The 26,219-nt window shown below is 43.9% G+C and overlaps 1 protein-coding gene across 2 annotated transcripts in view; it reads right to left on the reverse strand.

Annotated features, from left to right (window-relative positions):
* The window catches only part of SPATS2 (spermatogenesis associated serine rich 2), a 31,134-nt gene extending 6,413 nt beyond the window's left edge, over positions 1 to 24,721 (reverse strand). Inside the window, exons 1-8 of one of the 2 annotated variants that reach the window (XM_029913449.1) lie at positions 24,446 to 24,721; positions 11,651 to 11,730; positions 11,252 to 11,360; positions 10,510 to 10,559; positions 8,973 to 9,234; positions 8,441 to 8,650; positions 7,109 to 7,244; positions 194 to 252 (exon numbers count right to left, since the gene is read on the reverse strand). In XM_029913449.1, the coding sequence (XP_029769309.1) occupies positions 194 to 252; positions 7,109 to 7,244; positions 8,441 to 8,650; positions 8,973 to 9,234; positions 10,510 to 10,559; positions 11,252 to 11,360; positions 11,651 to 11,730; positions 24,446 to 24,470 (931 nt within the window). In that variant the 5' untranslated portion in view covers positions 24,471 to 24,721. Of the gene's footprint in view, positions 1 to 193; positions 253 to 7,108; positions 7,245 to 8,440; positions 8,654 to 8,972; positions 9,235 to 10,509; positions 10,560 to 11,251; positions 11,361 to 11,650; positions 11,731 to 24,445 lie in introns of both variants that reach the window. The other variant, XM_029913448.1, reaches the window with a different exon arrangement.
* Positions 24,722 to 26,219: the final 1,498 nt, after the last annotated feature.

The raw sequence follows: 26,219 nt of genomic DNA on the forward strand, positions 1-26,219 counted from the left end.
GTGTGTGTGTGTGTGTGTGTGTGTGTGTGTGTGTGTGTGTGTGTGTGGTTAGTTTACCTGGGAACGATGGAAGTTGGAAGATGTACTACACACACTGCTCTCACTGGAGCAGTGTCTGTTCGACTTTGCTGGTAGAGTGGAACAGCACCAGCTTTTAAGATGAGCCACTTTTAAAAAATAAAACATGTCTTACTTGCTTCTGCTTTCACTTTGTCCATTTCGGCCAGCAGCGCTACCTCTCGGTCCATGAGGCTAAGAAGAGAAGGTGACAGGAATCAAAAGGTCTGATCAAGAGCCTGAGTTCACAAACAACCCAGAATTCAAAGCAAGTTACCAAAGGATTTGGGGGGGGGGCCTCCCTTTACGTGGCCAGCTGCATACAGTACAGAAGCAGGAAGCTCTTCGGTTAGACGTTGGTCAGACTCGGCAGAGAACAGGCCAGCAGATGGCGGCAGAAAGCCGGTGTTCCAATGAGCAGACACTGGAAGTCTAGCACGCACCTCAATGTTCTCATGTTACTGTTTGGTCTGGAAGTTCGAGAGCTCTGGGTGAATTTTTTTAGCACTACAAAACCCAATTTCACTTTGGCCCACGTAAATTACTGTGCTTGTTGCCAGGGCAGCCTGGGTACCGGTCCAATCCCCGTACGACAATGGTAAAGCTGCTGCACGAAGCTGGGCTCTGGAGACCTGCATCAGCAAAACCTGCTTTTCACAGATGAGGAAACTAGGCCACAGAGGTTCAGTGACTTGCTCGAGTCACAGGCTGAGTCCGGGGCAGCACAAGAGCAGAACCCAGAAGTCTTGATGGCCAAGGCCCTGACCTTACCACTAGGTAACACTCCCTCCAGAACCGTTTGTCAGTAGGAGCTGAGCTCTAGGACAGAGCAGGGGACATACTTTTAGTCTCGCGTTGCCCCATCTCATTCTATGTGGACGGTGTCGGTAACCAGCCTCATTAGAGAGGTGATTTGTGTTCACGCTCTCACCGGGACGGGGGCCAGACGCACAGGCAAAGGTCTCTGGGCTTGTTATGAAACACAATGCTAAAAAGCAAACTCCCTCTGTTCTGGCTAGCCACATGGCAGGCTTGAGGGAAGACCTTTGAGAGGCTGCTGAGAAGGTACGAACGTGGCTTTTGTGCAGCAACAGAAAGAAGACTTAAGAAATCCTAGCAAAGCCCCAAAGCTAACAGTTGGCTCTGATGCTCTAGCCCTTCAAACCAACTCTCCAGCCTTCGCTATGGCAAAGCAGCAGGCACTGGGGGGACGGACTTTCTCCTCTAACCACAAAGGCTGAATGCTGATGCTTCTGCTCATATCACAGAGGCACTTTAACAGCTGAACACACCTTACGAATGAATTGACAAGCTCAGGATTTCACACACACAAACACACACACGTGTGACATTCAAGATATTAACAACTAAGACACCACTCTGGCCTCCAGTTGTCACCACACACAGAAAGCAGCCCACAGATGTCCAAGTACACGGCATGACCCCCCCAAAGCCCTTTGTGACTGTAACAACTTTCCAGCAAAGGCGAAACCAAGAGGATCACAATGAAGCTCCCTCCCTCATTTGCCTGTAAGTTGTACTGTGACTTGGATGCGTATCTGTTGCTAGGAGACTAAACATTCCCCGAAACCTTCAGCTGGCAGCCTGCACTGGCAGTTCTAGCTAGAACTTCAGGTGAGGACCAGGTTCAGACTAGGGTAAGTGCTCTTCAGTTCAGCTCAACCACTGAAGAGCAGACAAGGAGGCACTTCCCATAGCTGCTGCTCAAAGGAACAGGTCATGTGGAGAAAGGCACTTGAGTAACCTGCCTTACTCAGACTTTGTGGAGGCAAAGGAGGAAAGGCCAATGCCCACAGTCTGGATTCAGATATAGATGGGGAGGGGTTCAGGTCTCCATTCTGCTCCCTCCTCTATAAGGCCCCCTCTGCACTCAGTCTCACTCTTACGCCTCACTTGTCCATACTGACCCGGTCCATACCCTGTGACACACCAAGTTACTGAGCGTGGCAGCCAGCATGTTACGAATACATTTACCAGCCAGTTCATTAACTTAGGCTCATTACAGTTTCTGATATTTCCGCAATACAAAAGGGCGGCTTCTCGCTGCATTCTAGGTGTGACATCACAGCAGGCTACACGGGCATCTCTGCAGTTATAGTACCCAAAGGATCAGAACTTAGTGCTCCTCATTGAGAATGATTTACTCGCACCAAACGGGGAGGGTCTTTATTCTACTGCCCATTTGGAAGTGGGCACAGAGCACAGTACATCTGAAATGCTTGTACTCTCCCGTGTCTCAGAGGGGAGGGAGGCAAGTTCTATTAAGAATTCTGTCTGAACCACACCTTGCGCTTCTCTGTTTACTTATCACTGTGTCTGTGTTGTCTAATTAGATGAAATTCGACAGTGACAAGTGATGTACTTTGCACTTAGGAGGGAAAAAACCAAATGCACAAATACAAAATGGGGGGGAGTAACTGGCTGCACGTTAAGTCCTGCACAAAAGGATCTGGGGGTGATAGTGGACCACAATTTGAAGAGGAGCCAACCAGCTAATGTTCTGAGCTGCGTTAACAGGAGCGTTGGATGTAAGACACGGGAGGGAACTGTCCCCACGCTACTTGCCCCTGGTGTTGACGACACACTGGAGAGAGTCCAGAGGAAAGCTCAATTGTGATAAAAGATTCCAAAAACCTGAAACGGTTAAAAAAAACTAGGTATGTTTAGTCTTGAGTAAAGGAAACTGAGGGGTGGGGGTGGGTGAGACCTGAGAAGTCTTCAGCTATGTTCAGGGCTGTCAGAAAGAGGACAGTGATCAGTTGTGCTCCATGTCCACTGAAGGTAGGACAAGAGGTAATGGGCTTAATCTGTAACAAGAAAGATTTAGGTCAGATATTAGGAAAAACTTTCTAACTAGACAGCTAGTTAGGTACTGGAATTGGCTTCCAAGGGAGGCGTGGAATCCCGGCTGTGTTTAAGAACAAGTTACAGCTGTCAGGGATGGTCGAAGGTTACTTGGTCCTGCCTCGGTGCAGGAGGGATGTACTAGATGACCTCTTCTGCCCTACATTTCTAGGACTGTGAGCTATTCAGAGCAGACAGTGTGTCCGTGCCCAGTACAATAGGACCCTGACCCTGGCTGGGGTGCTCTAGGCACTACCAGAATACAAACACCACATTTACTAGTAATGAACAAGCACAAAATTAAAAAGATCCAGAAGCGATTTCACCGTGCCCGGTTGACAATTCCCAGCCACACCAGAACCAGTTCAGTCAGACTGTGTGGTACAGAGCATGAGGGGACAGGAAGGGACTGTACCCCGTGACTGCACTCTGCTAACGCTATCCCACACTGTGCTCCAGGAAGGGTTCCCCGACAGAGCATAGCAATGACTATCCAGCCATGGGTGTGGGGCCTGAACGACCCTTGCCTATCTCCAGGGTTAGAAGTAGCTTTGCTGTGCATCGTGTGACCACCCCAGAGAACTACCCCCGTGCTGCACCCTCCTTCCACACACACCCCTCACCCATGCTAAAGCAGCGGCCTGTTTCTATCAGACATTCCTGGCTTAGCACTCCAGGCCTCCAAATCGGGTGATGGGCAAACCCAAAAGCAGGCTGGGTAGCCTGTGCAAACTCAGGCTTGCTTTGTTTACCCAGCAAAGCTCAGCTGGGCTTACTAAGGGACAAAGGTCAAGTGGCTTTGCCTGAGGTTCACGCACTGAATGAGTGAGTCTGATCCAAACCCAATGAAAAACCCAGACTGCATGAAACAAGCTCCTTGTGCCAGACCCTTTCAGAAACAAGTATTCATTTTTTGATGGCTCTGCCTCAGGGGCAAATCTATGTGGGGGGAGGGGAGACCAGTTCACAGCAGAGATCTGAATTGCAGCTCCTGAGAAAGCAGGTTTAGGAGAGAGGAAAACACCCAGCCAGCTGGTAGCTGCTGAAATTCAGGGGAAAACGAGGAAGGTGAAATACCTGACCACACCTTTGTGATCTCACCCAGCATCAGAAGGGCTGACTTCAGCTGTATCCAAACTCTGGCAACAGCGCCTGCAAGATGTTGCCCGTTAGTGAAGTAAAACAGCTGCTTGCCTTTGCACATGCACACAAAGGGGTTTGGGCCAGGTTTATTTCAGGCTTACATATAACAAGTACCTGAAAGACTGGAGGTTGCCTGGCAGCTCCTCCACAAGACAATGAAGGCAACCTACAGCATGTGACATGGATAAGCTGAGGTGGAACTCCCGGATCCAGCGCCCAATGCACAGCATGTCCAAAGTACTAGAACCACATACCCCACAAAGCTCAACACCTCGTGCGCAAAGCCATGCTTCACTACATGGTATGGGGAGAATTCTGGTCATTATATATGTTCCCCAGGCAATACTGCCAGCCTGAACGCCAACCCAAAGACAGAGGGAGGGATCTGAGAAGCAAAGGAGACTGCAATCCTTCAGTACAGCACCACGCAGTGCCCCCGACTGACTAGCCCACTTCACTGCTTTATCACCGCCTCAGCAGAGCCCAGGTTGGAGAACGCTCTGCTGAACAGTGGAAACGTCACAGGCTGAAGAGAACTTCTGAGTGCATAAGGATGCCTTTGGCTGTTTCCACACGGAGACAGGCCTGACATTCTGGGGAGAGTGTCAGTCCTCATGGACTGGAGCAAGTCCAGCTACAAGCATAGGTCAGCGCCTCATGTTTGGTGTAAGAAACTGTAAGAGTCGAGTGTAAGAGGGCATGAAACAGCCAATCAAATGGCAGTCGTCTGAGTACAGCTTTGATGGCTACAGCACTAGCAGCTGTTCTGCAGCCCACCCGCACGGCCTCTAAAGTCAAGAGTCCAAACGTTGCCTTTCAGTCAACGCCCTGCCCCCAAAGAACAGACGGCTTTTTAATCTAGCATTGGGGCAAGTACTCTTCAGCCGAAAACCAGCAGGAGAGATGGCTCAGTGAGCACCATTAGTGCCAAGATCTTGTTTTGTGCCAACAGGAGTTAAACATACTGACTGTTTGAAGCATGGAGCATAAAGGGCGTTGAAACGATACTCAAAGGCACAAACCTACTTCCCAACTGAGTGGCAAGTGCGTCACTTTCGGGAAAGGGCAGGTCGTCTTCTCTCTAAAGTTAAATTGACCTGGCTGCAGAGCCGTGGCTTATCAATCCTACATACACAGCCTCCCAGCAGGGAGGCACTTCATTTGGCATTTACTGAAGGAGGTTCCCACTGGCTGCATTCCAGACATGTACTCAACATCCCTGCCTCACGGAACTGTTTCCTGGTTCGTGCTGGTTCTGTCTCTCAGCAATCAGAGCTTATCAGAGCAATGCTGCTAAACGGGACTTGAATCTTTACCCTTTCTGAACAAAAGACACAAGTGTTTCATGGACTCTAATCCAAAGGGCAAGGAATTACTGACACAGAACCAGCCCCTTAAAGCTTTCCATTCGAATGAGAGGTTTTTCAGAGATTTTGTCCATACAGAGAGGCAGAGGATAAAGCTGCTGACAGAAGGAGGTCAGAGTAATAATAATTGATATTACTTCAACTCCTGCCACAGACAAAATCGACGGGAACAGGTCATAAATAATCAATAGTATTAATTCCCATCCATAAAAACATTAACCTGAGTTAAGATTGTAAATATCTCAGTTATTTATAGGGGAAAATCTCTTGAGAATACACTTCTCTCAAAATATTGGAAAGACCAGAAATTCCAAGTTAAGGTTACACCAAGACATCCCAAACAATTAGAAAGCCTGGCAACAAAGGTAACATCACCCAAACAGCCTTAACTCTGCTCCACAGCTGGGCGCAAATTAAGGATGCCTCACAGATCTGCTTCAAACACTACAGTCTTTAGACGACATCACAGTTTATGGAATCGACACATTTGCTGATACAGGCCCCATCCCTGCAAACATTTACACACGTGCTTAATTTTGCTCCTGGGAGTAGTTCCATTGAAATCAATGGAATGTCTCACAGTAGCAAAGTTAAGCACGTGCATGTTTACAGGATTGAGGACATGGTGATCGCACACCACTACAGCATTTGAACTGAGTTACAAATGTCTTCACATCACTACAGCAAAACCTTCACTCCTTCTTTATGGCCAGCTCAGTCACCAGACAGGTTTTAACACATCTGCAAGCCTGCCACAGAAATCTACTCTCATCCCTTATCACAAGAGTTATATTTAGCTGCCTGTCAAACAACATTACTCACTCCAGTGAGTTTTTAACATTTCTTCACCAAAACTGACCCTATTTGGGACCATCAGGTAGGGCAATTCCTCAAAAAATTATGACAGACTCAGCACAGACAACTAGTGTAATAGGTACTATCAGCTTAAAAGGGCATCATCTTAAAATAAGTCCTTCAATAACATAGCTATGATACATACAAGGTTTAGCAGTTCCATAGTGTGGAAGGCTGGCCTGGGAGGGGGCAAAGTTAAGTTTGTGTGGGATGATCTCTCATGTGCGTTTCTTCTCTTCCACTGGGTTTCTTCCCTCCACACCCGTCACGCTACCCTTAACATGGAATTACCACCAAGCCCCAACATTTATATTTTTGAAGAAAACTACAGAATTCTCTTACCACGTTTCCTGCAATAATTGGTAGGATTAAGATAAATACCTTAAATATTTTGCCTATGAATTTCCTCAGATTAACAGAGTGTGTGTGTTGGCCTGGACATCGGGGTAGTGCTGACAGGGTGCTGCTATTGTCAATTCCAGCACCAGAGAGTCATGGCTTAAAACAGACAGACTGAAGCCTTGCATACGGCTGGGGTGGGTCTAAGGCACACGTGGTACAGTGGCTCCAATGTGGGCTGTATGAAGTCTGTAGCCTGGGAGGGCAGGTGTACTAAGGTACAGCAGGCCCTAGGCTGATACAGGTGTTGCAGATGCCAGCACCTAGAATTCATGTTTATTCCTTAACAAGGTTGATGTGCAGTGTTCAGGGCAAGGGGAAAAGACAAATGAGCGATCCATGAGGTAAAACATTAGGTCTCCTATTTACTCAGTTTGTTGATCCCAATTCCTAATGGTTGGATCTCTTCCTATTCTACTTACCAACTCTGCAGTTCAGCAAAGGCCTGCTTCATTTTCTTAATGGAGGCATCCATCTCCTCTTTAACCACAACCCGATACCGTGCCAATGAGACTGTGCAACGCTGGAGGTCCTTCACTGATTTTTCAATATTTGAACCTATCGACAGAAAATAATAATAAAAAAAACAACAAAAAGCCAAGCACGTTAGCTTATAAAATCTTCCAGATTGTGATAAATCATAAAGGAGTCTTTCAGTTCATTTCAAAACCACAGACTGCTTGGCTTTAAACTCCCCTCTGCCTTTTCCTGTTACAAAAACATTGGATTTAGTCTGGACAGCTGCAGAGTTTTCCACAGGTGGAAGTTTTTCTGGGCTTACGAAATCTCCTCCTTACAGCTGAGAACACAGATGTGTCACTGGCTTTTCATACACAGGAGAAATCTAATGCATCTCTTGTGTGTTGCTCCTTTGCTACAGATTGGGGACGACTGAATGGAAGCCCACCTCAAGGAATAGCAAGCAGAAGCACTGAATCATATGGAAAAATTGTCCAGTTGTGAATAAAGTTTACAGGGGAAGGGAAATCTTTTAGAAGCTAAATCAAATCCATGCAGAGAGCGATTTCCTCTGAAAGATAAAGAGATGAAAGGCTTGGCTATTTGTTACAAAAATTTGTCTCTACACTTCAGATCTCCAACAGAGCAGATCACCATGCCTATGTGCGTCTCTGCAGCTCCCTGACTGCCATCACCCCCTGACAAGCTAAATTAGCAACGGCTCATTATGGTCCTCATTACAGCAAGAAGGTGAACTACCAGCACTAGGGGCCGGATGTTCTTATCTCACTAAAGCAGAGGATAACGATGGCGTTTAAAATTGGGGTCTCAGAGGTCCTTCCTGCTGACGAGACAAGAGAACAGAGGTGGAGAAAACAGAAGAAAGGAAAAATAACCAGAGGCTGTCGTTTCTTGTAACTGAGTCTCTGGGAAGCTTTGGCTCCTAGACAAACTCTCACGGAGGAGAAAGAGCACACAGGCTCAAGGCTCCATGATGGGGCACACAGAGAAACAGGCTAAGCACATGCAGCGTGACTGACTGCTTATCTACTACCCTTGCTGTAGAGATGAGTTTGGTGCTTCAGGCATTACAGCTAAACTGCTGTCAAGACTCCAGCTGTGCAGAGAGGAGAGTGCACTACCAGTTACCAGATAATAAAAAGAATGCTAGTGTGCCTCTCCATCCACCAGCAACCAGCTACATTTGGGCAGTACAACCAGAGAGGTGGCCACAGACCCCTGCTGGAGGTAACCAGCTTTATAACTCAAGCGCATGCAAGTCCTCGAGGCCTTACCTAACTTCTTGTTTGAAGAAGAAACCGGAACATCTTCCAGCATCGCTGGAGACAAGGAAGCAGACATCTGATTGCTTGCCGTGGACCTAGACAGAGACTTGCTGGCATTCCTCTGCTCTGGCTGCGGCCTGACAGATGGAGGGTTCTGGGAAGAGTGCATTACGGGTGACTTTGGCTCAAAGTCCATTATTCCACTGTCTAGCTCAGATACTGCTGTAGAAAAGCAAGTGAGTTCAGGGAAACAAACAAACAAAGAAAGCTGAAACAGGGAGCATAGAAAGTATTCCAGCCTCAACAGCCCCCTTCCCACCAAAACTTAAATCAACAGGGTGAGCAGCCCTTCTTTCTGTGACAACTGCCAAAGAGTGGAAAGCAAAGAGAGTATTTACACAGCCAAAGAGTTAATGCTATTTAAAAAAACCTCCGTATTCAGAACTGGCACAGAGAAAGGCAGCAGCACCAGAAGGGAGAAAATAGCTGTTTGACAAATTCCTGAGCGGTTCAATTCCTACAATACTTTCGAAAGTCTAACCTGTTCCATCGGGCACGTCAGGTGTGGCAGATTCACAATCCTCTAACTCTCTGGCATCTATCGAAAGCGTCTCCAAGCCTTCACTGAGCGAGTCCACAGACTCCGTATCATTGGCCGAGCCATTGACATGGTAACCATTAATCCCGCCCTTCTCAGAGGAAGCTGCAGACTGTTCCCCTTCAGTGGATGCCAGTTTACCAGGATCTGGGAGGCCCGGGCTTGCTTCAACTGGAGGTTTGGGTTTCGTTTTCTTCTTTTTGTTCTAAGGATTAAATACCCATCCCACAAAAAACAGGTTAAGCTTAATTCCTGAAGGGAAAATTCATTTTGTGCTTACTGCCCAGGCATTGCTGAATTAAACGCTTTTTCTGCCAATCCTATAAACGCAGGAGGGATTTATTCAACAATGAGAAGAGATAGCCTGGTATTAATGAGGTGTGAGTGCACTATCCCCTGCAGCGGTGCGTGGGGGAAGCCATGCCCCCGTTACCAGATGAACGCTGCCTTTCGTATCAGTTACACAGCAGTGACATTCCAGTCTACCTCCTCGCGGTTAATCCTGCTGGGTGACGGTGACCCAGGAGGTGATCCCACATCCCCTGCCTCAGCCCACACCTACCCGCCGCTAAGAAGTGACTCAACACCGTTCTAGAGGCTGCTCTACCCACCATCAGCCCTTGGATGGGACCCCTCACACACCCTCTCGCTTCCCCCACATCTCCTACACTTTTTGCTCATCAGAGCTATAGTATTTTGTTTTGCTCCTTAGTGCTTGTTGGTTATTTAGTGAGAGTAGTTTGGCATGATCATAGCTTAAATTCTTATACTGTAGTGTACTTCGATATGATGGCATTAATCACTGAAAAAATAAGTGAAACCCCCCTAAGTTAACTGTTTGTGTAGGGCTCTGAACGGACTAGCAGGCAAAACCGACAATGAGCAAAACATGTGTTGCAAAGGAGAAGGGCATCAAAGCAGAGGCTGCAGGAAACAGAGGCTGCTCAGTGCCAAGGGTTCATGACGGGACACACAGAATAGGCTGAACACATGCAAAGTGAATGACAACTTCTCCCCCAGCGTGGGGGTGGGATGGGAGGGAGGAAGACCAGCATGTAGCAGTGTTTTCATCATCATGGCAAAGGGCAGGGGAGGACAATTTGTGGCCAAGGTAGTAAATTTTCATGGTGATTCTGCAAGGCAGTGTCATCAATATTACACCGTAGAACTGAACTAAGTGCATTATGGTGTTTGGGGAGGGGAGGGGTTCAAACCTTCCTGGGAAGTCATCAGATAAAGCATTTCACCTCAGCTGTAAGTTAGACTAGCCGGACTGGTGACTACCTCATGTGAGGCAATTCTGCCCACAGCAATATATCTATCTATATTTTCCCTGTGGTTTCTTTCCTTGTTCTTCATGATTTAGCATGGAATTATAAAGGATGCTGGGTCTCTAACATGCCCTGGAGCCGTTAAAGAAGAAAATGCCAGGGTGATATAGATCCTAGCAAAGTAACTTAAAGCACATTTTAAAGGTTACCTTTTTCTTGCCTGTTATTGTCCATTCTTTCAATACTTCGCTGGCATTGCCTGAAATGAAACTTAAGATAAGCACTGGAAAATGCTTCACACTCTCTTACACTCATGCCATACAAAAACCAGGAGTAGCTGCACGACCCATATGTACTCTTAGCCAGAGGCAAAGCACCATGCGGTGAGTGAGGGTTAGTACAAGAAACAGACAAGAAGTGCAAAAAGACAGTTTCATTGGTGAACACCTCCTGTCCTACAAGGTAGGAACTCGATCAGATGCAATATGCCACCTGATCCCGATACATGAGCATGTTTCAAAAGGGAGGAGAGAACTACCCCAAGGTTGATGCAGACATCCCTTTTCTTCTGCACATGAGCAAGAAATGCAATGGTTAAATACTTGATATCTCCTGGATTAGGTATTGTTTGGTACAAAGTAACTGTCTTTTTTTCTCTTAAAACCTAATGGGGCAGATTCTGAATAAAATGATGGGAAGGCCGAGAGGAACATCTTTGGATTGGCTTCCAGGAAAGCCAATCTGGGAAGAGTCCGTACTTGGACACTTTGCAGGGAAGATCTGAGAGAGTCCCCAGTCACAAAGTATACATACTGTATAAAAATAGCATATGGCCCTTTCCTGAAAGCTATACAGTGCCTGCTGAAAAGATGTGCTATTTCTAAACAAAACCCGCAGTAAACATTGTCGCTAAAGCCCAGTTACCCAGATGACGAAACTAGAGATCGTTACCTTCCATAAAGGCCTGCACTGTTCTATCCACACAGTTATCAAAGTGCTGTAGCACCAGGATGATTTCATTGTTGCTCCTGTTGGGGACCACTGCACGCACTGCACTGATCTGGAAGAGAGGAACAAGGAGTCACATCTTTGTCACTTGCTTACCTTCTTTGTACCATCACTGTAACTGCTAAGCTTGCATCAAAGGGTATTATACTGTATGGAACATGGGATCGCTTGGATATGGTTTTAATAGGCCAGGACAATGCATCTTGGAGAGCAAAACTGTCAAAACAAAACTTTAGTCAGTGAATGTTTTCCCCATGTCTCAATTAATAGCTAAGAGATGCACTTTCACTAGCACTTCCACTGCCAAAGGAAAGCTACAGAATTGCTCATAGTAACACTTACCTTCTCCTTCATGTTTTCAAAGGTTCCTCCTTGGGCCATCACGGTGTTGGACTGCACATCAAAAATGAACCCTGTTGGCTCTGTAAAGACAGCGAAAGGCTGTGCTGTGAATGGTAGACATCAGGAAGAGACATTCAGAATAACCTAAGGCAACAGGTTAGCTCGGATGCTTGCCTTGCAACAGAAAGCAGGAGGCAGTTTTCTGAAGTGTCTGCTGAATGTGCAGCAGTGAAGAAAAAGGCGAACAGAATGTTAGGAACTACTAAGAAAGGGATAGAAAATAAGACAGAAGATATCATAAGGCCACTATATAAATCCATGGTCTGCCCACACCTGGAATACTGTATCCACTTCTGGTCACCCCATCTCAAAAAGGATATAGTGGAGCTGGAAAAGGTTTAGAAGAGGGCAACAGAGATGATCAAGGGTATGGAATGGCCTCTGTGTGAGGAGAGACTAAAAAGATTAGGGCTGGTCAGATAAGAAAAGAGACGACTAAGGTGGGATACCACAGAGGTCTGTAAAATCATGAATGGTGTGGGAAAAGTGAATAGGGAAGGGTTATTTACCCTTTTCCACAATACAAAAGCCAGGAGTCACCCAATTAAATTAATAGGCAGCAGGTTTCATACCAACCTTTTTTCAGACAACGCACTATTAACCAGTGGAACATGTTGCATGGGGATGTTGTAAAGGCCAAAAATGTAACTGGGTTTAAAAGAGAACTGAGTAAGTTCATGAAGGACAGGTCCATCAGTGGCTGTTAGCCAAAATGAAGCCTGGAGAGGAAAAGGGGGTGGATCACTCCAACTGCCCTCTTCTGTACACTCTCTGAAAGCTCTGGTAATGGCCACGGTCAAGATACTGGGCTAGATGGACCATTAGTCTGACCCAGTCTGATCGCTCTTACTTTATCACCTGCAAAAATACAATAGTAACTGGCTAATTCTATCATGCAATCAATGAGGATGAATAGCAGCACGGACTCAGATACATTATAGCCTAACCTCAGACCGGGAGGCAATAGCAGATCGATCTGCCACACTAGACCCTACCTTGCAACCAAAGAGTCAGTGGGACAAATCTAAGGGCCTCCAAATGATCCTGTCTGGAATGAAAAGCCACGGTAGGGGAACCGAAGTGATAAGGTCAGTGGGAAGATAGACTTGGCTGGTTAGTTGTGTCCTCACAAACCCAGATAGGCCAATTTTAATCTCCTCGTGTAAGCTTGCGAACAGGAGCAGTGCTGAAGGGACCTCCATCCTGCCGCCAATAAGCCCAGCTCTAACATCTGGAACACTCAGCCAAATTAAGAATTGCCTGTGGACTGGCTATCATGAACAGTACATTTTCTTCATGCGACAAAGCACATGGGCTTCCAACATCAGGTAAGTTGGCACCTGTTGTTCTTTGGTAACATTTTTATAAAATGAATTTTGCTAAATAAACCCTTTTCAACGTCCAAAGCGTCAAGCCAAAGGTTGCTCCCTGCCTTGCCCCAGATAAAATAAAAATGATCTAATATGTTAAAAAAGCAAACTATTTCAGTTGGCAACATCTTTAACTAAACGTGTAGTGAATTACAGTTTGTATTACAGCCTTAACAAGTCATTGAAATTCTGATTCATTCTTCAGCGCCGGGCCAACTGAAATACAGAAAAAAGCTCTGTAGATCACAGCAGCAAGCCAGCAACTTTAACCACCAACAGGGTTGGTCGGACGCACTAAATTAAGTTAATCCAAGCAGCCCAATGCATCTTTTGTATTTCTGTACTAATCTTAGGACAATGTGCTTTTATTGGGCTCAATAATAAAGAACAACCAGTAACCCAAGCACCATGGCCTTTGCTCTATATTTAGCAATTTCACCTACCTGGAAATACAAACTGCAGACACTTCGATAAACATCAATAGCTACTGTTAAGTGCTACTATAACTTCCAATTAAACGCTTATTTTCTGCCCTTCGTCAATCAACTCTCCTGAAAACATTTCCACTTCTCCACCCTGTGCTGGAAACAAACTTTGCATCAGGACTCTTATGTCTTCTACCCTAGCTCTGACACTTCACAGTGCAGACCTAAAGACAAGGGTGCAGCTGTTGACTCCAGCTTGACAAAGCTGACTTAGGGCTGGCTACAAAGGAGCTGATTTTATTGCAGGCAATCCATTAAAGCACTGTCATCTCCACTAGAGTTGGCTCCCACTAGCCTCTAAGGGTCACATGACTCTGCAAAACATGCCATTTTACCTAGACACATACCTATGAGAGGCTGGTATGTGAGCCTACATGTGGTGGTCTGAATGGTCTAAGTATCAAGTCTTCTGGGGACAGGGAACAGGCAATGTTGTCAATTTGTTCCACTTGCAGACTGCATAGTTCATGTCTATATTTTAGCGCATATCGTCTCGGAGAGAATACAAACAGCTCAGCAGCAGCTGTTGGTGACATTAACTGTGCTCTCACGCTTTATTTCAACTCAAGTGTCAGCTGTAGAGGCTCTGGAGGAAGTCGGACTTCACGGAGACCAAGTGAGACTACGCTTTCCTCCCCTAGCCAGCCCCACCTTTGCATCTTCAGGGACTTTTTTCTTTTAAGCATGAAGCAAGCTTTCAAAGAGGAGATTTGCTCATGTGCAGTTCATCCCCTACAAGGACTGACCCAGAACACACTGTACTGGCAGGCTGCTGATTTCCTTTGCGAAGCCTCAGACGATCTCCACAGCCAGACAGCTTAGCTGGCTGAACCTTACAAGGGCAACACTACTTAGGAGTGAGGCACAATCTGCTAGAAGACCTAGACTCAAGTCAGTCATTGGCCTCTAGGTTTTAGTTCAACTGAATTCCAAGTTGCTAACTTAACCTCTCCCTCACCTTCTCTAAACAACTCTCACTAGATTTTGAGACACCACATTGACTTCACTAATTCTCAGACATTGATGTAGCATTTAAAACAGAGGAAGTACTGGGACAGAACCGACATTTGATGGAAAGGGCAGCTCCTCATTAAGGATACCGATGAATGGTTAAATCCTGCCTCACTCGGTTTCTCTTCCCATTCCAGCCTCACGAACAAACTTTCCCAGATTTCCAGGCCTCAGAGACAAAAGCCACTAACTTCCTGCTGTTAAACCTTTAACAGTCTTATGGTTCGTACCACTGAAAAAAGCTGGTTGATGATAAAAATCAATGTTACCAATTCCCGCTCAAACTCTTCTTTGCAAAGAAGTCCCCCTTACCTCCACCCCACAAGAATTCATGCTGCACCGTCCCGGAACAGCAGATTACAATACACTGATCTTATGTCTAACCTGCTTACTCTCAGCGCTTGCTTTAAATCAGTTTACATTTAATGAATGCAAGGTATAAACAGAACATAAAATTCAAGAAAATGTGTTTGGCTAGCACTCCCTAATCTGTTTTAGGCATGAGGATATTTGCTGGAGTGAAATTAAACTGCCGGGGAATCAGCAAGGAACTGGAGAGCGGCTATTTCTAAATGCCAATGTATTTGTAATCCCATTTGCACATAGTATATTAGAAATTTGGGATCTTAAACTTTTTTCCTTAAAATGCTTTGCAGTTCAATTTGAAGGATTACAGTGGCTTTCTATGTATCAAATTCATTATAAGACTGCTCTTAATTTAGAAGACTGTGTGCAGTTTGGGATCTACGTATTTATTACAGTGGTTTTCTCTATAAAAACCTCATTATCTCACATGAAGCCAGACTATGTGATTTCCCAGCTAAAGACTTCAGGCCAGCTCCTGCCCTCAGGCAATACCTATGTAAGGCCACTGAAGTTAGGTTGCACAGATGTAAATAAGGGTTCCCCTATGCAGAACGTGCTTTAGCCATTGTATGTCAGCTGATGTAAGGCTCACGGAGTTAAAAATGCAGCGAGAACTATTCTGTACAGACGTCACCTGGATTCACATGTCTAGAATCCAGTTCCTCCTCAATGGATTAAGCCCTTCTTGTGTTTGAATATTTCTTGCAAAGGACCCTGGAGAATTTCCTTCGCTTGAATCATGCTGTATACACTGGTTATTGCAGAGTCGCACTTCCACATGTTTTTACAGAGCAGGGGTGGCCCAATTGTGGCTCCATTCTCTGCCTATCAGACTGGGGGGGAAGCTTGGGACCTCTGCCTTGCAGCGGGGTGGCCAGGTAAGGGCTTCTACCCAGCAGGGAGGAGAGTCTCAGGGCTTCTGCCCAAAGAGGTGCACCTGCCAGGGCTTGAGGCTTCAGCAGGAACAAGGCTGAAGCCCCAACCCCCGTCAGGCACACCCTGGCTCTCTGACTTCTTAAGACTGTTGTATGCGGCTTGGAGGATCAGTAAGTTTGGCCACCAGTTATAGCAGGTTGTTTGAGCTGAGCTGGCTTGATATGGTTGAAATGCATCAGAGAAGGGACAGCAGTTAAATTACTCATCTCTATACCCTTAATAAAATCTTGACTCCCATTAAAAATGTTATCACCATACCAATGTATACCTTACCCTCATGTGAAGACACGTTCTTTTCCAAAGCTTGAGTTCCAAGTACAAATATAATACGACGCATTTAGCGCAGAATAAGTTAGGCCAGATCTCTGTAGTGTTGAAATGTAAGCCACACTGCAGCTATCCCATTGATTTGATGTGACAAACTCCAGAGACAATGCTAACCACCTAAATTGCTTCTTTGTTCGTAACCTTGTCTCCTCCAGAGAAGCAAATCAATAAGGAAGATGTCATCACAAATCTAGTTCCATGCTGGTATTATACCACTATTTATCAGACAAATTAACTCTGGCTTCTTTAAACAGCTGCACTGAAGAGATCAGAAGGAGAATCCACTCTAGCAACATTCCATACCACTTGGTCTGCTCCAGTGATTAGTCCCTCCAACGCATGGCACACACATCAGAGCGGAGATAGACGAAAAGCCAACCGCATTCAACAAAAAGGTTAGCGGATGAGCCGCTGCACCAGTAGATATGTATCTTTCCATTTTGAATTCAAATACAGTTGTTTCCTGTCCAACTTTCTCGCTGTACACACACCAGAAGCTATAAAAGCTGTGCAGTAATCCTCATTCATTTCAAACCACATTCCTGAGACTACGATCAGGCGCGGCACAAGAGACATTGCCACCTTTGGTGACATGCCGTAAGGATCTCACACTACTCAACACTCCTTCTAATGCTCTCAATTATCTATTCAATATCATTGCTTAAGTGCACCTGAAATGTTAGATAAACACTATGATATTTATGCAACTGACAGACCCGTTGTATTCCACATTGATAGCGGTTTGTGAATTTTAGCAGCGCATCTTGCTGTGCTTCCCACCTTTGTAGCAGTATTGCTCCTGTAAGAGAATGGAGCCACAGATGTGAAGTGCCTTCCACAAAGTTACACAGCAAGTCGAAGGCCAAGTTGGGACTAGAGCCCAGATCCCCTAACTGCCCACTGCTGCTCTAGCCACGAGAGAGGGCACTGCGTTTCCCCTCCAGCACCAATCATACAGCACAGAGCAACAGAAACAGTCACACTTTACCAAGACTGAACATACATCAGGTTTACAAAGTGTAGCTTCACCACGGCATTTCAGGTTGTGGAGAAGGCAAGTTAAAGTCTCCTCATGGTTTTTGCTCTGAAATGGCAACTTGTACCTTTCTTCGTGGTCCCTGGGGAAGAACGTCTTTTTCATGCACACACCTATTCACACACAAATGAAAACACTACGATAGGATTTTAAAAGACAGGTTGGTTAATAAACCTGTATCTTAAACTCCTCCTCCCGCCCCAAATCACTTGTGTACAGCCTGCTCAGATAAAGAAATCCAGGCTTGAGGCCTCAATCTGTTTCTATGGAAGTTATTTTTAACAGCACAAGGGCCCTGTTGTGATCTCCCTGTATTGTCAGCCAGGGGAAAAAAGTGGCAGTTGCACACAAGGAGTCTGTCTAGACAAAAATATCATTTACTTTCCTCTAACAACATTTTAAATACATCTCCAAGTAGGATACGGCCTCTATAAAGTCAGAAATAAGAAACATTGTATTTGAAGGTCGTCAGCTCATCAAATTTTAATTAAAACCTCTCATTGACAGTCTTATACTGTCTACCACCGTGAAACTCTGCGTGTTGTGATTCAAAGACTTCCTTCACAGGTGAGCAGATTAAACCTGCCAGCTATAGGATCCTCGAGTTTGACCCCTGTGAGATGGGAATGGAATCCTCTGGAATACACGGAGCTTTTAATTGGGCAGCAGGCTGCATTTCCAGTGTATGGACATACGTTCATTTGGAGGCGGAGGGATGGAACAGAACAGCACTAAAAAAAATTAATATTTTAAAAGGTTTCATATTCTCCCCAATAATCTAGCTACAAAGAAACAGGGTAGACAATCTCTGTACGCTAATTAGTGCTGCTAGAGTGCCTACGTTAGCCATTGCCGACAGCCGAGGCCTACCCAAATATGCGAAGATGGCATTTCGACTCTAAAGCCAGACGTTTCAAACCTGACAGTTTAGTCCCAAGGTAAAACTCCCATAAGACGTAGGGAAAGTTGATGGTATGAAGACAGTGCCCTTAAGAGCACAGTGCTTCCTTTCCAGGAGACAGGTGGAAACCATTCCAAAACATCTCTAAGTACTCATCCAGTTATTAGCTACTGATTCAATTTAGCAGTCACTGGCTCTCTACTACTTACAAGTGACAGTAAGTCACAGCTGGCAATTTTAACCCAAGCCCTGCACATCGTTTTGAATTAGCAAGTAATGCAGCAAGAGAAGAGGGAAAACCTTGCTGCCTTCAGCTGGCTGAAACCTAAGAAATAAACCATAATTTAACCAGCAGAATTTTCACTTCATCCCATGTAGTTCCCATCTGCAGCTGGAAAATGACAGCAAATTAAATTACAACTGCACATTTCCAGCTACTTTTCTAAAGACAATGCTGTTAATACTCCAATACACAGAGTGTTATGGTATAAAAATATCCAGCAACTTCTTACTCCACGGTTCCCCTCTGTGCAGCATCTCTTCACGTCAAATCTGTTGACTTTACTTACAAGCCAAGTTTTACTCCTATCAATGACAGAGGAGCACATTGGAAACTTTTATCCCTTGTGTATTATCAACAAAGCTACCAGCAAAGTTCTGAGCTGCAGAATCTACTGCCTATGTCAGAGGCAGAAAGAACTCTGCTGAATTATTCTGATCACAAATTCCAATTCGCAGAATGGGCATTTTAAAAAGTGGTCTCGATTTATAAATTGAAAAATATTGCTAATGAAGGTCACCAAGAGAAAATTAATAGGAGTCCCCCATAATTTGATTGTCAATTTCCTGCATAAACTTTGAACTCTTTCCAGAGTGCGGCAGCTTTACTGACACGTCTGCCTTTGGCTCTCATAGCAAGCAGCAGCCTCTGTTTCGCTCTACTCCCAGCCCGACGGGAAACAGCAGGGTAATGTGCATTAGTGGGGGCCGGCTGGAAAATGACGGTGAAGGAAAGAGCTGGGCAATACAAATAATGATGTTATTATTTCAGGCAGCAATGAATCAGCAGAACCACCAAACTACCCCAAATCTTTACGCAGACAGTTAGCCCCACTGAGAGTGCCTTTCCTTTGCATCTCTAAGCAGTTCCAGAGGGAAGAAGTTAGTCACAAGTTTAAATGAAACATACGGTATAACACAGATACAGTCCTACATCTGGTCTCAAGAAACGACATTTCAAATGGAGATTCTAGGACTGCATTAGGGTGCAGTGGTTTCTTTGCAGTATAGATCTTTCAGTAAAAAGTTATAATTAATGCAGCATTATGCACAAGATACAAAGTGAATATATGCCAATACTTTGCATGCAAACTTTCAAAAGATTTTAAAAATATCCTTCTGCATAGTTCAGAGGGAAATTCCACTCTCTGGTGCTTCAAGGAGGAGAAACAGATGAACCCATGATTTGGTTTCAAAACTGCTGCGTTATTAAAAATAGTTACAGCTCCTCTTACAAATCTTTCAGTAGTTCTCGCTGAGGCTTTGCTATAGAGCAGAGGTGGCTTTTTTGAGGGAAAAGATGCATCAAAATATCCGAGAATAAAAATATTCCTTCACTAGCCAGGTTTTTTGTTTTTTAAACAAAGCAGTTAAAATCGCTGTTGACTAAGTTAAGGCTATAAAACAAAACAATTAAAGAGCTGATTGAAAATTCAGTCCAGGTTCAAACATCTCTATTGACTCTGACCCTGTATCCCTGCTTGCTGTCCACATGTATGTTCCTGATTCCTTTACTCCTCTGTAGGCACTTGGTGTGTCCCCACTACTCCTCTGTAGGCTCTCCACATGGCCACCTGCTACAAACCCAGCTGGGGCTCCTCATGTAGGCAACTGAATCAGGCTACCCACATTTAGTAAGGGACCTGCAGGTCCCCACAATTAAAGTTTCTCACAGATAACTGCTTTCCCTGCCCCTTTCCAATGCTCCCTTATACATTTCCCAGGCAGGCTCCCTATCTAGCTAGGTTAATTCCCCTCTGCTATCTCCAGATGCATTTTTCTCTTCAAGTTTGTTCATCAGTTTAATTGTGCGGCGTTGTTGCTAGCGGTGAAATTTAGTAGTCCAATCATTCATGACTCAGTATTTCAGCCCCTGAATGTCTATCATTTTGATACAGCATTTTAAAGTTATCCAAGATTATCCTATGCAGTAATCTTCCCCAAGAATGCTAACCTCTCTCAGAGTCCTTCTATAGATAAATCCTGACTTAAGGACCAGATCCTTCCGGCAGAAGACCAGTTCAATGTAGAAGCTCCCAGGAAAATCCTTGGAGAACAAGAACTCCTTTCTTCAGGTAAAAAGCTTGAATTGTGAAATCCAGTCACATTAAAATGTTCATTGATAAAATGATTCTACAGCAGCAGACAAGTCAGTTCAAAATAAATACTTAGAAAATTGACAGGATGTTTCAAAGATAAGAGGTAAATTTGTCAAAAGGGCGTAAGTGCCTAAAGGAGCCTAAATCTGATTTTCAAAAGTGACTAAGGCACTTGAACCTAAATCGCACTGAAAGTTATTGGCACTTTGGCTCTTCAGTGCCTAAGTCACTTTGGCTCTTCAATGCCTAAGTCACTTTTAAAGATGGGCATTAAGCATTTTTGAAAGTGTTACATAAACATTTAAGAAATTTGGATAACAATATTTTGAAGTTCTATTGTTCAAGCAATTTGAGTTATAACAACCCTCTCTCCAAAACAGTACAGTTTGCAAAAGGTTTGAGAAAGATTAGCTGTAAACCCAAAATTCCTTGACCAATTTCCTTCAACTGTTCAGAAAATGTACTAAGATTCAAATCACAAGGATTTCTTTTAAAGAAAGTCTGAAGAGTATCCACAAGGCTTACAATCGAAATCTTATTACACCTTAACTATAAAACTGCTACCAATCCAGCCACCAAAAGTCTGAATAATAATTAACAATGACCTTGGCACTGTATCTTCTACAATAAAGAGGACAGGCATAAGATAGATACAAGAACAAGGGAAGTAAGGTCTAGAGAGAAAAGGAATAAAGGAGGAAGTTTATTTCCACCAGGAACAGTTATGATCTGGAATAAAGCTACTTACATAATTACAATGAGGAGTCAAAGTATGTAAGCAAAAAAGAGGACGGCTAATTCAAAAGAAGAAACGGACCTAACAACATAAATGATCCGAGATGTCTATATTGAATACCTCGCCACGCCAAACAGCTCCAGCAGTGCCCAAGGCAATATCGGTTTGCTCGAGGTAACGGTTATACTTTGGAACACAGGATGTGAGAATATCAAGTGTGGACAGCTGGGTGTGAAACTAAACCAGATGGCTATTTGCATATTTCCGTGGTCTGTGAAAGAAATGCACTTGTGTACATTTTGTGGCTATTATAGATGCTACATGTTGTGCAAAAGCCATATTAAATGTAGGCAACAAAAACCTATTTTAGTGTCATTTGGAGAGGCAGATACAACTGGCAGGTCAAAAAGTGCACGTGTAAAACGTAAAGCTACTTCATTCAGTTCATGGCGAGATGCGAGATGAAGTATTATGTGACTGTTGTGCCCAAAGAAGGTTGCCCAACCCACTAGAAAGTCTTTTCTCTGGACTCGGTAAGGAAGCAGGATGGTGGTGAGGGTCACAGTATGATCCTGTTCATAAATATTCATTTGAGATACGAGGAGCAAACAAAACCCACAACGTACATAACAAAGATTTTCTTAAAGAAAGGTTGAATAGGGAACAGTAGTCCCCCCAATGAGATCAAAATTAAATACCTGTATAAGTGTTTGTAGGATCAGGGCTTTAATTAAAACAAATATCAGTTTTAACCACCAAGATAAAACTAGTAATTATTTTCTTTGTCGGGGATAAATTAGGTACTCAATTTTGTTTGTTTAAGATTGGCAGTTCAGGCAAAACAGTAAATTAATAGGAAAACCAGGTAGGTTTATATAAATTTCAGAGACAGAATAAAAGCTTCATTTCCCTGAGTAAAAATTATTTGGCACTATTACTTTGCCATAAGACACTCCAGTGAAGAACAGCAGGAGTTCACTCTTCCATAAATTGGGGAAAGGGTATAAAAATCCATTAAAATATAAAAAACGAAACACACCAGCTCATCACCAACTGATTTTAATATCTTCATAAATGAGTGCTGACTTTACCGTGCGCCTGATAGTCATCTATTTCTCCACTGACCTTTGTTCTCTGGGATACAAACAAATCCTGTTACAGAAATACAAAACTATACCGTCGCAGAATGGCAAGTGGGCTAATCATTGCAAATGAGATGTCACTCACTAGTATAAACTATTCAGTTGTGGTATCTATTTCCAGACATTACAGCGGAGCCTACTAATGCGACCATAATTAATGCAGTATTAGCATTTAACACACCCTGGAAAAATCATGTACTCTAGAAATAACATTTAGGCCTAGGTCAGAAGTTGTCAAACTTTTTCATAGGGTGGACCACATCTGTCATTGCACTCTAACAGCTGGCAACAGGGAGAGTCCAGCCAGGATGGGAAACTCTGCTGTAGGATAAAGCTTGGTATGTAAGCCAGAATCTCAAAGACCAAACCATAACCTTTGAGGGCCACAGCCAGGGAGCAAGTCTTTCAAGTACAGTTGGCTACTCAACAGTGGTGAAATGTCCATATGTTTAGTGTACTTTTGGATCCCATGTCAAAGACATCATATTTAAATGGTCTCTGGTTTGAATCCAGATCAGGGAAGTGGTGACCACAAGGCAGCCTCACACACCATCTGGCATCTGTTCAATGTCTATAAAACAGCTAGGTGGTTTCAAACTGGTTCCTAGTGGGTAGGTGCCCACAGCCACAATCACAACTGGTGCCCTTGTTTAAAGTTCCAGCAGATGACCGAACCCATGTAGAATTATAAATAGTAGGCTCATGAAAAACCCCACACACACTTAGGACATCTAGCCTAGTCCCTGACTTTTGGCATGGAGGCCAAACTACTTTCCCACTCCCAAGTGATCCCTAGGGCAAGGGGGAAGTGTGTCTTACAAAGGCAGTTTGAGGAAACTTGCACGGTCATTGCCACTTCTTTGGCGAGGACATCAGTTTATCCTGTCATCAACCCAGAACCTTTCGTTAGCTCTAACATGGACAAAAACGTTTGTCTAGAATTTCGTCTAAACACTTATACAAGAAGCTGGAAAAAATAGCAGAAATACTGGAAGGGTCGTTCGACTTAAAAAATATATGTATATATATCAGACCTCTGTCCAAACATCTTTACTTGTAACCCTAAGACCCTGTTCTTGCAATGCTTCGCGTGCAGATGGACCCTGCAATTGCACGGAACTCCATTTCCTTTATGCAGACACAGAGGTTTGCCTGTGTGCATCCCACTGCAGGATCAGGGCCTAAGATTCTTACGACTGAAACAGATTAGAGACAAAGTTATGTTCCTCTAGGATTTCAGCTTGTTTGCTTTGTGCATTTGACAGCATGATGTAGCTAGTCAGTGCCACCATTCCCCTGTTGTCTTTCACAGAGCAAAAAAAGAGAAACATTTCAAAAAAAGGGCAGCAATTTTAAAGACAAAAACTGTCAGGATGGCTTGGAGGTAGGTGTAGGACCTGAGATGAATTTTAATTTTTTTTTTTTTAAGTACTAGATTCCAACCTGACAGTATCCCTTTAACTTTGGGATGCTGTTATGCATATACAGTCATTCTTCACGAGTATTTTAACGGCACACAGAGCATGTGACAAAGACACTGTCAGACCACTTCTGAAAGGAAGCAAACTTGGTCATCACTTCTGGAGTGAAAGAATGATCATACAAAATGCTAATGACCAGAGAATGCCCATAGCTTCATCAAGTCCAATGTGTGATATGGACATCTATTCAAACTCACACATGCAACAGCAAAACAGTGTCCCCACAGGAGATTATTTTGGTTCTAGTAGATCACATATTATTTCCATACAGGCTGATTGCAAATACGGTGCAACATTCACACTGCAGTGGAATTGCCTAGAATCAGATGCTATCTGGATGACAACTGAAGTGTTAATGGAAGCAAGACAAAAACATGAACTATCTGGAGTCCACTAAAGTAGTGGGGACAAGCTGACAAGTTATGTTATCAGATTTGGAAGGGACAGGGAGAGCAATTATCCTCCAAAGTTGTCAAAGTTTTTCCAAACTGATCACTTCAAAACCAATAACCATATTAACTGATGCATGATCCAGCCAAGAACGCCTCATTCACATGTAAGCTTACCTTTCTGATTTTGTTTCTTAGACATCCCTGCGTATTTGTTTTTATGGTCAATTAATTATATGAGGAGGGAAAAACAGTCCTTTCCCTTGAATAATGTGGCTGACCGCTGCAATTCACACGTCGTCTTGTATCAAAAGGAAATGGCAAATATCTGGTACGGATGGCAAATGGGAGCTAGAGTCGTCAGAAATTCTGCTGACTGAACAGCAAAGCACTCTAGGCTCCTTCCTCTCAACACCAACTTATCAGGATGCCTGAAGGTAGCAGCTCACATTTTACTTTCAGAATCTGTGAAAAGGACAAACAAAGCAAGAAAGGAATTAAGTTAGAAAACTCCTGCTGTATTAGCCTTGTCTGTAGAGGAACTCTCATAGGGTACTGGGCTCTTCTGGCTAATGCTTTTTAAAAATAACATTCATGTTGCTTAAAGGGCACTGTAAAACTACCAGTAAAAAAAAGAAAATCTAAACACAAAGCAGCAAGGTCTCTAAAGACTTTGCCCTGAGTTTCAGCAATCTTGCAGCTCTGGAATTCAGAGTCAGTGTAGCCTTTACAAGACAATTTTATTGAAGCACAAAAGCATTACGGCCAATTTATGACCCATTATAAAAACAGCTGTCTAAACTGATAGTAGCATGGAGATTACATTTCTGTATGCAGGGTTCATTATGCAAGGGACTAAGAGCCCGAATTCCTATATTAGACAATAACATTTAGCAGAACTTTCATTCAGGAATCTCTCTTCATATTAAGTAGTGTTAGCATGTTCAGTTTGAGCAAGGCAACAACATTACGTTGCTCTGATTTTTCTCTAACCACACCCATAGTTTCTGTTACTTTATTTCAGCAAAGAACATGACCGCAATTGACTGAAGCAGGAATAGTTCTCACTCTGCATTGCATTATTTTTAATTTGAAGAACTGAAGGGGTCAGTGATGTTACTGTTCTTGCTCCCATTAATTAGTGCAGGAGCCTTGATAGCAGTCACCACAGTCAGGCGTGACAGGCAAAACAAAGAACAACAAGGTACAAAAAAAAAAAAAAAAAGACTAATAAGGAATTCTCCGCTACTTTAAATTGGCACAGCTCTGTGGAGCCAGCTGGCCCGCTAAAACCTTACAGCCACATTCAGAAGGAAATGTAAAAACTCAATGAAGAGCTGATAGTAAACCCCTGCTTAGGCACGTGTGCTAAAGACATTCCCGGGATATGGTTTACACATCTAGGGGGAAAAAAACGAGGAGTCCTTGTGGCACCTTAGAGACTAACAAATGTATTTGGGCATAAGCTTTCATGGGCTAAAACCCACTTCATCAAAGCCCACGAAAGCTTATGCCCAAATACATTTGTTAGTCTCTAAGGTGCCACAAGGACTCCTCTGTTTTTTTGCTGATACAGACTAACACGGCTACCACTGAAACCTGTCACCACATCTAGGGAACGCAGCAACACTAACATAATACAAGAAACTAATAACACTGGACAACTGGACGTTAGCAGATTCCTACAACACAGGTGCTTATACAAATGTATTTGATTTATAAATGAAGTATTTGCTATAACTAAAACTTTCCAAGCTAAACTATACAAGTGTTCAAAACATTTTTTACTTCTAGTCACAGAACTCAAACACACTTTTTACAATCACGAGACGTACGCTCTAAGATACAGAGGAAGTTGCTAGAATACAATCAAGGCTCAGTGTATTTTGAAAGCTGCATGCATAAGAGAGCCCTTTTACCTGTCAGTAAAGCTCTTGGAAGGAAGAAAGGA

Source organism: Terrapene carolina, unplaced genomic scaffold (assembly GCF_002925995.2).
Source record: "Terrapene carolina triunguis isolate 2854851 unplaced genomic scaffold, T_m_triunguis-2.0 Scaffold641, whole genome shotgun sequence".
NCBI classification, from domain to species: domain Eukaryota; kingdom Metazoa; phylum Chordata; order Testudines; family Emydidae; genus Terrapene; species Terrapene triunguis.